The 15506-nt window shown below is 37.6% G+C and overlaps 1 protein-coding gene across 4 annotated transcripts in view; it reads left to right on the forward strand.

Annotated features, from left to right (window-relative positions):
• Window positions 1-15506, forward strand: part of PCCA (propionyl-CoA carboxylase subunit alpha) — a 436745-nt gene that overhangs the window by 239827 nt on the left and 181412 nt on the right. For 3 of the 4 annotated variants that reach the window (XM_005586175.4, XM_005586176.4, XM_065533441.2), the window contains exon 18: window positions 115-217. In XM_005586175.4, the coding sequence (XP_005586232.3) occupies window positions 115-217 (103 nt within the window). Of the gene's footprint in view, window positions 1-114; window positions 218-8568; window positions 9187-15506 lie in introns of those variants that run through there. The other variant, XM_074021336.1, reaches the window with a different exon arrangement.

Genomic DNA, 15506 nt, shown 5'->3' on the forward strand with positions numbered 1-15506 from the left:
CATAATAGATGCCCTATAAAATACTTGTTTGAATGACTAGTAATTCTATAGGAGAGAAGCACAGATGTTAACATATATGATTGATTGATTGATTGGTTGATTGATTTCCCTCAGGGCACATGCTAACCAAGAGCGAGAAGAACCAGTTATTGGCAATAGCATCGTCATTGTTTGTGGCTTTCCAGTTAAGAGCACAACATTTTCAAGAAAATTCAAGGTATGGTAATCATTTAAAACAGAATAAATGAGCAGAACTATATTGATAATCCAGTCTACATAGGAAATAACTAATAAAAGATGTGGCTGATCTCAGTTCTAGAGATCTTATGGGTCTTTGGAGAAGTATAATAAAGTCACACTGTATAGATATGATATTGCTTACATTTTGTTTAAACAAGTTTTTTAAGTTCAGAAAGGATAAAAGGATCTTGGCCCTTTTAATTTGGACCTAAAAAGATATTCTGAAGTCCGATGGGAAATCCGTTCGAGTAGTTTGTGTTTATGATTTCTGTTTTATTTATGTATCTTGAAAAACGTTTGGAGAAGTATATTAAAAGTAGGAATGAATCTCGGCAGTTAAAAAAATATATATCAGAAACTAGTGAAGACACAAGAAGGAATTAACACCAGGTTGAGTTAGTCATTTGTGAGGCGCACGTGTGCCTTTTAGCTTCCTAGTGACCCAGGTAAAAGGGGAACATGCTTTATATCCGGATAAATAGAAAGAAAACCTCAATGTCATTGGTGCTTCTAGAGAGAGGATTATTTATTATGAATGTGTGTTTACTTGCTGGAGCAATCCCTTTAAAGGAATCATGCTGTTGATACATTGTTACTTCAATTTCTTTTCCTTTTTACTTTTTCACAAGAGGAAGAACAAAGATTAAAAAAAAGAAAAAAAAGATGGAAGGTGACCAACTAGCTTTGAAAAGCACAAATCAGAAACTGAAATTACCCCTGAAGAATTAGGCAGAGGAGAAACTAAATTGGATTTAGGCTGTATCTTAGTGGCTAATGCGGTTTTAATCCAAAATTCTCAGTGTAGTTGGTACTCTTCACTTACTCTCTTTACCTAGAGAGAGTAGGAAGCTTACAGTGCATCTTTGTAAAAGTTATGATTTGGTAGCTACCAGGGAGAGATGAGGGGATATAGAATATCAGTAAACGACTGAATGACTGGATGGAGGAGGAAAATCGTCAACAGAGCCATGAATATGCTTGTACATCTGTTTAATATCTTCTTTCCCAAATTAAACTTCTTTCCCAATATAAACTTCCCGCGAGCAGGATTTTGTTGTCTTATTTGAATGGTCTTGCTCCCCCTGTGTCCGCACACCCCAGTGCTTGTTGTTTGGTTGTTTTTTCTCCCTATAGTTGTGCTGTGTAGTATGGGAGGCACTAACCATGTATGGCAATTAAGGTTAAAGTGAATGGAAGAACCCTTTTCAAAGTCAGCTGAAATGTGGCTACATTTCCGCTGTTCCATAGCCACACGTGCTTAGCAGCAACTGCTCAACTCAGAGAGCCTTCCCACCGTGGCAGAGAGCCCTTCCACCATCAAGTTCTGTTGGACAGCGTTTGTCTGGATGGATGTGTGTGTAGGAGAGAATGTTGCTTTTGTTTTAAAACCTGAATTTCGTATTTCTTATTATTCTTTTGATAAATGCAGTATTCATATCCTAATTACCTTCAGATGTTATTTGGACCTTGATTATTTCAGAAGTTCTGAGTGTAGCTAAATATGACTGGTTTGATTTTTAAGAAATGTATGCAAGTTATTTTCAGAGAGTGCTGCCTTACTGTGTGGGAGAATCTGAAAAGGGCTTAAAAAGATGGAGAGTAAAAATTACCTGTCATCCCATAATTATTCAATAATTACTTTTAATGTTTTGGTAGAATCCCTTCAAAGTATATATATATGTGTGTGTATATATGTATTTTTATATACATACATGTAGCATTTATACTTTGCATAATTAGAGTCATCCTGGGAATATGGTTTGAATTACTTGTGCAAGATAAACAGCAGTATATTAAACACCCGTGCACTCATTATCTAGCTTCAACAACCGTGAAAAATCTACCTTCCTTGTTTCATCTTTACCTCTACCCACTCCACACTTTCCCCATTTGTTAATTTTTTAAGGTAAAATGTACAAACACACATATACACTTCTTACCTGTACAGTTTTTGTTTTTGTTTTTTGAAACAGAGTCTTGCTCTGTTGCCCAGGCTGGAGTGCAGTGGTGCGATCTCGGCTCACTGCAGCCTTCATCTCCTGGGTTCAAGCGATTCTCTTGCCTCAGCCTCCCGAGTAGTTGGGACTACAGGCATACACCACCACATCTGGCTAATTTTTTTTTGTATTTTTAGTAGAGATGGGGTTTTACCATGTTGGCCAGGCTGGTCTTGAACTCCTGACCTCAGGTGGTCCACCCACCTGGGCCTCCCAAAGTGCTGGGATTATAGGCATGAGCCACTGCACCCAGCCTTACCTGTACAGTTTTAACAAAGGGATACTTGTGTGTAACTCAAGACGACTCTATCTTCTATCTTTACATCGTCTCTTCCAGTGCGCTCCCTGCCTCCTTTTGCTTGTGGTGCTACCTGCAGTGCAATTTCTTCAAATTGTTTTCTACTAGAAAGTTTGGTAAACTCTTTTTTTTCTTTTCTTTTCTTCTTTTTTTTTTTTTTTTTTTTTTTTTTTAGAGAGATGAAGTCTTGCTTTTGTTGCCTAGGCTGAAGTGCAGTGGCACAGTCATAACTCACTGCAGCCTTGAATTCCTGGGCTACAGTGATCCTCCTGCCTCAGTGTCACATGCCACCATGCCTGGCTGATTTCTGTGTTTTTTGTAAAGATGAGGTTTCACCATGTTGTCTGGGCTAGTCTCGAACTCCTGGGCTCATGTGATCCAGTTTGCCAGCCTTGGCCTCCCAAAGTGCTGGGATTACAGACCTGAGCTAGGCGAAACTTCGTCTCTACTATAAGTACAAAAATTAGCCAGGCATGGTGGCAGGCGCCTGTAATCCCAGCTACTAGGGAGGCTGAGGCAGGAGAATTGCTTGAACCCAGGAGACGGAGGTTGCAGTGAGCCAAGAACGTGCCACTGCACTCCAGCCTGGGCGACAAAAACGTGACTCCGTCTCAAACAAACAAACAAAAATAAGCTAAACAATCTAATAAAAAACGGGCAGTAGGTTTGACATAGACTTTTTATAAGAGAAGATAAATGAATGGCATGTAAGTTCATGATAAAATGCTCAGCGTCATCAGTCAGTGGAGAAACAAAATCACATATCTATATCACTATACACCCACTAGAATAATATGCATCAAGTAACGAATGGATAAATAAAAAGTGGCATATCCATACCATGAGCTTATTCAGCAGTAACAAAGAATAAACAGCTGCATTCACTAATGTGTGTAAATCTCAGAAATAACATGTGAAGAGACAGAAACTAGATAAAGAAGACTATGTAATGTATGACTTCATTTATTTGAAATTTCTAGGAAAGGCAAAAAGTATAAAGAACAAAAGAAAGATCGGTGGTGGTCTGGGTATGGGAGCAAGATTGACTGCACATGAGTTTTATTGTTCTAAAACTGAATTGTGGTGATGGATGTACAACTATATAAATGTATTACAGTCTCACTTGATCTTAGCCAAAAGGCCGAGAAGTGTACAATTAAAATGTATAGATGTTTTTGGCCAGGTGCAGTGGCTCACGCCTGTAGTCCCAACTTTGGGAGGTCAAGGCGGGCTGATCACACGAGACCAGGAGTTCGAGACCAACCTGGCCAACATGGCGAAACCCTGTCTGTACTGAAAATACAAAAATTAGCCAGGCATGGTGGTGCATGCCTGTAGTCCCAGCTACTCGGGAGGCTGAGGCAAGAGAATTGCTTGAGCCTGGGAGGCATAGGTTGCAGTGAGCTGAGATCACGCCACTGCACTCCAGCCCAGGTAACAGAGTGAGACCCTGTCTCGAAGTAATAAAATAAAAAGTAAAATGTATAGATGTTATACATGTTAATTATATGTTAATGCAACTTAAAAAAAACTGCAAATGTAGATACCAACAAAGGGCTTGAAAGAGGTGGGGAGTATTATGAGAAGTTAAGATGATGGAAGATACATGTAAAAATAAATTGTATTTGAAACTTGAGTAGAAACAAATATTAAAGAGTCAGGTTACTGACGTGGAAGACTTGGTGGATGGTGGTAATAACAAAAGTGCAAGAGCAGCTTTGAAAGGAAAATATGAGAAGTTCCATTTAGGGAGTTGAGTTTGAGATCCTTGACAACCATAATTGTAGCTCCTAAGGACTTAGCAATATGATACATCCCTGTCCCTTTGACTGTTTCTTCTTTAATAATAATATATATGCCCCTTTGAGCCCATTAGGAAATGGCTTCGGGCATGCTTTTGTACTCATTAATTCAATGATTTTTTTCGTAATAATCAAATGCACACAGTTTTAGACTTCAACTGTATTCCTTAAAGTGTACTCCACAGAGCACTAGTTTGAGGGAGGTATTAAAATGCATTACTTAAGAAAATGTTTCTGTGTTTAAATAAACATGGAAAATCCCTTGTTAAGTTGGAAACCTCTTAGAGACTGTCATACAGGCACACCTCATTTCATTGTCCTTTGCTTTATTGCACTTCTCAGATATTGCATTTTTTACAGATTGAAGGTTTATGGCAACCCTGCATTAAGCAAGTCTTTTTGTGCTGTTTTTCCAACAGCATGTATTCACTGTCTCTTTGTCACATTTTGGTAATTCTCATAACATTTCAGACTTCGTCATTATCATCATATCTGTTTTGGTGATCTGGGATTAGTGATCTTTGATGTTCCAATTGTAACTGTTTTGGGGTGCCACAAACCATGCACATGTAAGATGGTGAACTTAATTGACAAATGTGTGTGTTCTGATTCACTGACCCAGCCATTCCCAGTGTCTCTCACTCTCCTTGGGTCTCCCTATTCCCTGAGATACAGTAATATTGAAGTTAGGCTAATTAATAACAAAGCAGTGGCCTTTTAAGTGTTCAAGTGAAAGAAATAAGTAGCACATCTTTCACTTTAAATCGAAAAGTAGAAATGATTAAGCTTAGTGAAGAAGGCATGTTGAAAGCTGAGGCAGGCTAGGCCTCTTGTGCCAAATGGTTAGCAAAGTTACGAATGCAAAGGAAACATTCTTGAAGGAAATTAAAAGTGCTATTCCAGTGAACACATAAATGATAAGAAAGTGAAACAGCCTTATTGCTGATAAGGGGAAAGTTTTATAGGTCTGGACAGAAGATCAAATCAGCCACAAAATTAACTTAAGTGAAAGCCTAATCTAGAGCAAGGCCCTAACTCTCTTCAGTTCTGTGAAGGCTGAGAGAGGTGAGGAAGCTGCAGAAGAAAAGCTTAAAGCTGTCAGAGCTTGGTTCATTAAATTTAAGGAAAGAAGCTGTCTCCATAACATAAAAGTGGAGGGGAAGCTGCAAGTGCTGATGTAGAAGCTGCAGTAATTTATCTAGAAGATCTTACTAGGATCATCGATGAAGGTGGCTACACTAAACAGCAGATTTTCAACATAGATAAGACAGTCTTCTATTGAAAGAAGATGCCATCTAGGACTTTCATAGCTAGAGAGGAAAACTCAATTCCTGGCTTAGAGCTTCAAAGGACTGATGGTAGGGGCTAATGCAACTGATGACTTGAAGTAGAAGCCAGTGCACATTTACCATTCCATAATCCCTAGGGTCTTAAATATTTATACTAAATCTGCTCTCCTTGTGCTCTAGAAATGGAATAACAAAGCCTGGATGACAAAATGTACGCTTACAGCATTATTTACTGATTATTTTGACCCCACTGTTGAGACCTACTCTCAAAACAAAAAATATTTTTTTCAAATGATTGCTGCTCATTGACAGTGCACCTGGTCACCCAAGAGCTCTGATGGAGAGGCACAAGGAGATTAATGTTGTTTTCATGCCTGCTAACACAGCGTTCATTCTGTAGCTCATGGATCAGGGAGTCATTTTGATTTTCAAGTCTTATTTAAGAAATACATTTCACAAGGCGATAGCTGCCGTAAATAGTGATTCCTTTGATGGATCTGGACAAAGCAAATTGAAAACTTTCTGGGAAGAATTCACCATTCTAGATCCCCTTAAGAACACTTGTGCTTCAATGGGCAAAATAAAAGATCAACATTAACAGGAGTTTGGAAGAACTGGCTTTGAGGTGTTCAAGAGGTCATTGAAGGAAATACCTACAGATGGGGTGGAAGTAGCAAGAAAACTAGAAGTAGAATCTGAAGATGTGGCTGACTTGCTGCAATCTCATGGTAGAACTTGAATGGATGAGAGTTGCTTCTAATGGATGAGCGAAGAAATTTTGCTTAAAAAGCAAAGTTTTTAAGATGGACTCTACTTCTGGTGAAGATGCTGTGAACATTGTTGAAAAGGATTTTAGAATATTACATTAACTTAGTTGCTGAAGCAGCTTAGAGGATTGACTCTAATTTTGAAAGAAGTTCTACTGTGGGAAAAATGGTATCAACAGCATAACATGCTACAGGGAAACCTTTCATGAGAGGAAGAATCAATTGGTTTGGCAAACTTTATTGTTGTCTTATTTTAAGAAACTGCTGCAGCCTCCCCAGCCTTCAGCATCCATCAGCCTGATCAGTCAGCACCACCCTCTACCAGCAAAAAGATTATGACTCATTAAAGGCTTAGATGATGGTTAGCATTTTTTAGTAATAAAGTCCTTTTTTTTTTTTTTTTTTTTTTGAGACAGAGTGTCGCTCTGTCGCCCAGGCTGGAGTGCAGTGGCGTGATCTCAGCTCACTGCAACCTGCACCTCCTGGGTTCAAGCAATTCTCCTGCCTCAGCCTCCCAAGTAGCTGGGACTACAGGCACGTGCCACCACACCTGGCTAACTTTTTGTATTTTTAGTAGAGACGGGGTTTCACCATGTTAGCCAGGATGGTCTCGATCTCCTGACCTTGTGATCTGCCTGCCTTGACCATCCAAACTGCTGGGTTTACAAGTGTAAGCCACCATGCCCAGCCTACAGTACTTTTTAATTAAAGTTTGTACATTGGTTTTAAGAGCTATTGCCTGCTTCATAGACTACAATACAGTGTAAACATAACTTTTATACACATTGGAAAACTAACAAAATTATGTGACTTGCTTTATTGAAATATTTGCTTCATTGCAGTGGAACTGATCTCACAGTGTCTCCAAGGTATTCCTATATACTAAAATGCATTCTTAAACTCTTTAAGAGCAGGATATAGTTGGACTGTTACCTAAACTCTTTTTTTCTTGTGAAAACCTTTTTCCTAAAAGCTCTTTGAAAAATTAATATTCCAATGAATGGTTTTGGGAAACACAGAATACTTTATATTATGATTTATAGTGTTTTAGATAGTTCAAACACTAACATTCCTTAGAGATTGTTGAAATATTTAGGGCAATTGCTTTATAAAGTAGAGGTTAAGAAGCAATCTTACTTTATAGTCTTCTGCTAATTTCTAGCTAAAATTGTAAATGTGATAATTGCTACATTAAAAAATTTAAGTATCTTATTTTTGAACTCATTATCTTTTATAAATTAGAAACAAAATATGTATTTATGAACTGTAGACTGCAAGTTCACTTATCCAGATAATTGCACATTTATTTCCTATACAGCAGAAATTGTTCATTTTTGGTGAGTTTATTTTCTGTTGAAAAAAAGGTACTATCACTTACATAGTATTATCAGTTTATTGTAAAATTGCTACAACCTATAACAGCGGAGAGCTGTAACATTTAGCAAACATACTGTGCTTCTTCACAAAGCGTAATCTTGTTTAGCTAAGTGAAGCTGTGTTTCTGGCTTGCTTTCTGAGGAGGTCCCTGACACCTACATCATGAAAGCTGATGTAGGGTGTTTGAACCTTCGCATTTTGGCTTTAGAGTCATGTTTTCACAATCGGCTTGGGAATGGAGTCTAAGAGTCACCCTCCAGGTGTGGCTCTGTATTGCTTTGTCATGGGTGTGTTCGTGAAATGTTTTTCCTTCCAAACCAGTAGCCCACAGCCCTTCCTTTGTGTTGCTTGTTTTGGCTGCTGATCTTATTTTTCCAATTTCTCTATGGGCTTCACTCTTTCATCATTTATGACTTGGAAAAACACATTAATAATACATACCCGTAGTGAAACGATAGTGGTACATTTTAGAAAAAAAGAAAAGTTATGTCAGAAATAATAGCAATTTTTGGGGGGATGAATATAAAATAAATTTGATGAACTCAATTTTTTACTGGCTTACCATGAAGGTTTCTTTTTAATTATTCTTAAACACTTATATTGACAGAAATGAATCATTAAAAGCTAGTTATATTAAACAATCACTTTTTTTAAGCTAAAATGATTTTGTTGAAATTGTAGTTTGATATAATAATTTGTTTCACTAACTGGTAATGATTGGAAGAAAAAATAGTAAAGGTAACATTTTACTCATTTTTAGTGATCTTTATTTTTGCTCAAAATGTCTGTTTTCCTTAGATCCAGATGTTGTTCTTCGATCTGGATTCAGCTTTCTTGAGAATCAGGATAACTTACCCCGGCTCGAGTACTGCCCGTCATCCCAGGCATCTCAGACAGTAGTGAAGATACTGTTTTGCCCTCTCTCAATTTCTTTACTTCCTCCTTTCTCCAGTGTTATTTCTTCATCCATTCCTTTCTTTTGTCAGGTTTTTGTAGCTGGACAGATTGTCCTTTATCCTTGCTTCTGCTCTATCATTCAGCCTTCCTAACTTCCTAGTTATTATCTTTCTGCTGAGTTTCTTGCTTTATCATTGTAATGATCACCATTTCTAGGGCTGAACCAGCCAACTTTCTCGATAGTAGAATGTCTGGTGACTAAATTGTCTTTCTCTAGTAGAGGGCTGCTTCGCATTCCTGTTACTTTGCGGGTTTTAAGAATCAGGCAGGGGGCATGCCTCAGAGTAAGCCCTGACTCCCTTTTAGAGGCCAGTTCTCAGGATTGAGCCCTGCTGAGGTGGGTGTGGACAGTGTTATCTCTTTTCATATGTTAAATATATTTTAAGATGTTTGAAAAGAAATGTTGACCCTGTGAGTCTTATAAAATCATCTTTTATTGGAGATAAATAGTAAATTCATTACATTTTGTTGACCTGTTTTTGTTTTCTTCTTTCTTCCTTCACCCATTTTGCCCTTCCATAGAGGTTATGGAGGATATGTTTAGAATCCTTATTTTTAAGCAAACAATTAGAAAAAGATCTGCAGTGTTGATGTCTTTAATCCACTTGGAATTCACTTATGTGGACATTATGATGTGGGGTTCTTCTTTGTGATTTGGAAAGTTGCTGTGTTTATAAAACATTCTAGTCCACTCCCCCGCAAATTAGTATTTGTTTATAATTCCAAGGTTGGCAAGACAGAAATACACGCAAGTTATATATATTCTCTCTCCCTCTCCCTGCTGCCTTCTTCATTCACGTGGGTATGCTTGCACACATGAACATGCACCGCTGCATCTATGTAAATAGGTATGTTGTATTAGTCCATTCTTACATACCTATAAAGGCATACCTGAGACTGGGTAGTTTATAAAGAAAAGAGGTTTAATTGACTTATGGTCCCACATGGCTGGGGAGGCCTCAGGAAACTTACAGTCATGGCAGAAGGTGAAGGAAAAGCAGGCACATCTTCACATGGGTGGCAGGAGAGAGAGAGCACAAAGGGGGAGGTGCTGCCTACTTTCAAACAACTAAATCTTTTTGTGAGAACTCACTCACTATCACGAGAACAGCAAGTGGGAAATCTGCCCCCATTATCCAATCACTTCCCACCAGTTTCCTCCCCCAACACTGGGACTTACAATTCAACCTGAGATTTGGGTGGGGACATGGAACCAAACCATATAATATATATAAACATGTAAATACATTTTGTACATTTTGTGATATGGTAGCAAAACCAGAATTTAGAGTTATAAGTCTAGATTTTAGTCATAACTCTACCACTTACTAGTAATGTGAGCTTAGGTATGTATTTTACTTTAAGCTTACCTATAAAATGAGAGTAATCTTTATTCTGTCTTTTTCATATGAGAATCATTGTTATTGTATAATTTTTTTTTTTTTTTTTTTTTTTTGAGGCAGAGTCTCGCTCTGTTGCTCGGGTTGGAGTGCAGTGGCCGGATCTCAGCTCACCGCAAGCTCCGCCTCCCGGGTTTAGGCTGCCTCAGCCTCCGGAGTAGCTGGGACTACAGGCGCCTGCCTAGTTTTTTGTATTTTTTTAGTACAGACGGGGTTTCACCGTGTTAGCCAGGATAGTCTCGATCTCCTGACCTCGTGATCCACCCGTCTCGGCCTCCCAAAGTGCTGGAATTACAGGCTGGAGCCACCGCGCCCTATTGTATAATTACATTGCAACACCCAGATTCTTTACCTCATTGTTATAAAGAAATAAAAAAGAATCTATAATATATTGTAGTACACAACTAAGTAAATGTATTATGAATAAACCAAAAGGAAACCATCAAGAATAAGACGCCGTATTTTTTACTTCTTTATACAATAGCTATACATATATATGACAAGAAAGAAAAAATGGGGGTCTGGTTTTCTTCCGTGAAGTAAATAATGAGATGTTTTATGTTATATTCCAGTAAATAGGACACCATTAAAGTTTGTTTTTAATGTTATTTAATAAATGTATTTCTTTGTGGGTTTTTATTTTGCTTTTATGCTTAAAAAGCAATATTTTCTACCTAAGATTTTGTAAAATATTTACTTATATTTTTATTTCTGGTCTTTTAGAAGTTTCCTTTATTACACTGGTATTTCATATTTCAAATTTATTATGTGTGATGATAGGAGATTGAGATCTGATTTTATTTTTTCGTATGGGTAACCAGTGGAATCAGTTTCATTTATTGACTTGCATATCCCTGCTTTTTTTTTTTTTTTTTTTTAATTAGAGACAGAGTCTTACTATGTTGCCCAGGTATGAACATAGCTGATTGCAGCCCCGACCTCCTGGGCTCAAGCATTCCTCCCACCTCAGCCTTCTGAGTAGCTGGGACTATAGGCGTGCCCCATTATAGTAACTTTTCTCTTGTTTCTAGAGTGGCAGTTATATTACCTCCTGAGTCACTGGGGATGTTTGGGTATGGATAACAGAAACGCTGATTGAAACCGATACAGTTTTCATCTCATATAGAATTAAGGGGTTCAGAAGATATGAAGGATGAGGCTCAGTATGTTAGTCTGCTGAATGCAGCTGGAGAGGAGTAAGCAAGCTGTTGAATAGTAGGAAATGGAGTTGTGTCAGATGGGCTACCGTCAAGGATTCCTGCTCTTAACTTTGAGTGAAGTGGGGAGCCATTGCAAGGTTTTGAGCAATGAAGAGTGTGAGCAACATGTGTATTCACAAGATCTTCCTGGCTGCAGTGTTGCAGTTGACTATAAGGGAGTAAAAGGGGAAGCTGATGCCAGAGAGGATAGGGTCCTAGGCCTGAGCCCTGAGACTCTTCAATATGAGAAAGCTGGAAAGATGAGGATTCAACAAAGGAGACTTAGAAGGAGATAAGTGGAAAACTAGGCCTGGGTGGAGTTCAGGGAGCCAAATGAAGAAAGGGCGGCAGGGAGAAAGGAGTGTTCAACTGCAGTGTGTCAGATGGGATGGAGAATGACCATTGACCTTTGAACAATGTGGACGTCACAGGAGACCTGACTAGAGCAGTTTTAGGGGAGGCACATGGAAAGTGGGGCTTAACTTCGGATTGGTGGGGGTTCTAGAAAGAATGGGAGGGAGAAACTGGAGATTATAAATCCCAGCATCCCTTTTGAGGACTGACCTTTTTTTGTATATACACATAGTCTAGTTTTATTTTGATTTTACCAGAAAATGGGCCATTCTTTTAAAAGGATGTCTTTTTAAAAAATGCATTATTACGCTGTCATCAGTTTCCCATGTTAAATATTCTTTGAAAAAGTGGTTTTCAAAGACTATACAATGTTAATATCTTTTAATAATTTAACATATGATGGAAAATCTTTCTCTGATAGAACCGACAAGTCCAGAGAATGAATTTACATTAGGTCATGTTATACTAGTGGTCACTGACATTGCAGGGTGAGATGTGTACTCCGCATCCCTTAAATACTGAAAATGCATACACTGAATTCTGTATGGCCTTTATGGCATTTCCTCTTTTCAGTGATTCAGGTTGGGAAAATTTAGAGTCACCTTTGGTTCTTTTGGCTCCCTCATATGGCACTGAATTGTTAGAGCAGTTGGCATGGTGCAGTGGATGGGACAAGCGCTAAGCGAAGTGTCAGGAGTCAGGATCTGGACCCAGCCCCACTGCCATGTTTCCAGGTTCCACAGGCCCTTGTGCACAGTGATTCAGCTTTTAACTCAGTTTTCTCTTCTGAAAAATGGCAGTGTTGAATTGGATGATTACTGAAGCCTTTTTCAGCTCTGATGCTATTTGAATTGCATGAAGTCACAGGTTTTACTTTCTGGTTTCTTTTTTCTTTTCCTTTCTTTTCTTTTCTTTCTTTCTTTTTTTTTTCTGAGACAATCTTGCTCTGTCATCCAGGCTGGTGTGCAGTGGCGTGATCTTGGCTCAGTACAGCCTCTGTCCCCTGGGCTCAAGCAGTTCTCCTACCTCAGCCTCCCAGGTAGCTGGGATTACAGGCACGCACTACCACGGCTGGCTAGTTTTTGTATTTTTAGTAGAGACCGGGTTTTGCCATGTTGGCCAGGCTGGGCTCAAAATCCTGACCTCAGGTCATCCACCTGCTTTGGCCTCCCAAAGTGCTGGGATTACAGACATGAGCCACCGTGCTTGGCCACTTTCTGGTTTCTACTTTATCCTCATAATTTCTCTCTTGGTATTTGAGTGGGGGTTAAAGACTCAGAAAAAGAAACGACTTCACTATGGCCTATAATATTGATGGAAATACTTCAGCCTGAAAAGTTAAAATAAAGCACTCACTTTTGTGGAGGATGACTTTGGCTGCATGGAATCAGTGTACTTTGTGCTCAGGCTTAGTAGCACATATCAAGTATCGTGACTGGCTACACAGCCTGGTGTCAGTTTAACTCTTTCAGCCACAGTAACGTAACGGGAAATTATTTTCACCTGGGTTCTCTGTATGTGCAGTCATTGTGTCTGCATTTGTATTGTATTATCTTTCCTCATCTGGCTTCCTGATAAAATGGAGAATCGATTTTTTAGTGATTTCTGCCTAGCAGAGACAATTATCTGTTTATTTTTCTTGGCCTTTCCTGGTTTCAGATACAGAATTTATTCACCTGTTATTAAATTTTTCAATTAGATGATAAAAGTTTAAGGTTTTTGAAATGTGATCTTAACCACTAAAAGATGGGTGGGGAGAGAAACACAGAAAAAAGTAACCATGTGAAAATAGTTCCCAAGGAAAAGCAAGTATTGTTGAATGGGTGCATATTGGCTCTTTTGCTAAAATGTCTTCTGAATTAAAAGAACATGTGAAATTATAACACATTTATACATCAATGAAAATAAAACAACTTATCATAACTCGTTTCATACTCTCAGATAAGCCACTTCACTGTGACAATGAAGGTGATGTGATACCTGACTATACAATAAAAAAAATAGCACTTTAAGTATATATTTACAAACGTATGTATATACTCTTTGTCTTTGGAAATATCTACTTTCATTTGAGCAAATAAATCCCCTAAAAGCAATAAGATGAGATAAAACATTAACTCAATCATTATCATTTAGGCTTGCCTAACTTTTTACTATGTCTGTTACGATCTTTTCAGTTACTTAATATGACTGTGTTTAAGACGGTTTAGAAATCTATGTGAGATTAAGTACAAGATACTCGGTGGATAAGAAAGCATATTTACATATTTTTGCTAACTATTATATTGTAAAATATTTTTATTTTGATCCTACTGTATGAGCTGAGTGGAAGACAGAATAGCCTGATTATTGCCAGAGAATTTCTCTGTTCCCTGCAATGATTCCAGAAGCTCTTGCACACTTCATCAGTATTATTGTAATTCTTTGGCTGCAGGATATTTGGCAGCTGTTGCACCCCACTGGCAAATCCTATTCATACTTCTTTCCCATTCACCATTGCCATTGGAGAATTGATTTCTCTCTCCTCTACTCTAACCTTTCCCAATTCATTTTGGATTGTTCAATGTGAAACATTTTAATTTCATATCATACAGCTATTCAGCTTACAGTCCCTTTTTTAACCTGTCACCAGGGTAACAGCATAGCATGCTTTCTTTAGGCAATCAAGTTTTTATTTCACATGCTTAATGTTGCATTAAGTGTTTGCATTTTGTTTAACCCCCTTTAAATACTTTGAACTCTGGATATGTTTTATAGGATAATGAAATCCTTGATTTTTGAATTGAAACTAAATCAGCACCATCAGTGCATATATAATAAAATGTCGAAAGATTAATTTACATAATACAAAGATTATTATTAAAAACCCAAGTTAGCTGATCTGTGTAAGGCAATTTTCTGTAGGTAATGGAGGAATATTTGTATATATTATAATATTTGTGTTCAGCCTTGTTCCAAAAAAGGATTTAAAAGTCGTTTAGAGATTGTCAGTGAGATAAGTATGAAACTTAAAAGAGGAATATAGATTTGGTGCAAATGGGAAAATATATCTTTTGAACCCATTACTTGATTTTTCAGTATAATGCTTTTTTCTCTGTTCGTATATATGAATTTGGTTACTTGATTTTTCAGTATAATGCTTTTTTCTATATTTGTATATATGAAGACCATAATGATTTATGCATGTGGCAATGGGTGAAGTAATGAGATGTACTAGAGGGAGATTAGGCATCTTTTCTAGGAGACCAGTGTGGGCATTATGTGCTTTAACATCTCTTCATCAGTTTACTTTAGAACTACCTTTTCCTTAAAATAAATAATTTAATAAATAATAGATTATTGAAGATAAAAATGCATGTTTAGATAGTGATTATTTGGCTTGAATTGGATAGACCTCAGTTTCCCTTTATGGAGCTACCTAGTCATCTTTTCAGCCTTATCCCCAATAATACGTTCAATGAAATTTGTTCTGTGAATAAATCCTGTGATATTTGGAAAATACTAAGAAATGTGTAAGACAAGGTAGAGCACAGACTAGCAAACCATGTTGTTTGAAAGCATTGTTGTTTTCAAGGGTATTGTCAGTATACTAGCTGTTTCAATGTTCTTATATTCCATTATACAATCAACAAAGCTTTCACATTAATCTACAGGGTAAACACTGATTTAAGCTACCTGTTGTTTTCTTTTAAACCATCTTTTAATAAGTTCTTTTTTACAATAAATGTGTGTTTATTATCTTATTCTTGATTTTTGTTTTCTTTGGAAATTCTGGTTTCTTACAGTGTATCAGACTATTCAGAAATGTTGAGTATTCATATGCAAC

Source organism: Macaca fascicularis, chromosome 17 (assembly GCF_037993035.2).
Source record: "Macaca fascicularis isolate 582-1 chromosome 17, T2T-MFA8v1.1".
NCBI classification, from domain to species: Eukaryota; Metazoa; Chordata; class Mammalia; order Primates; family Cercopithecidae; genus Macaca; species Macaca fascicularis.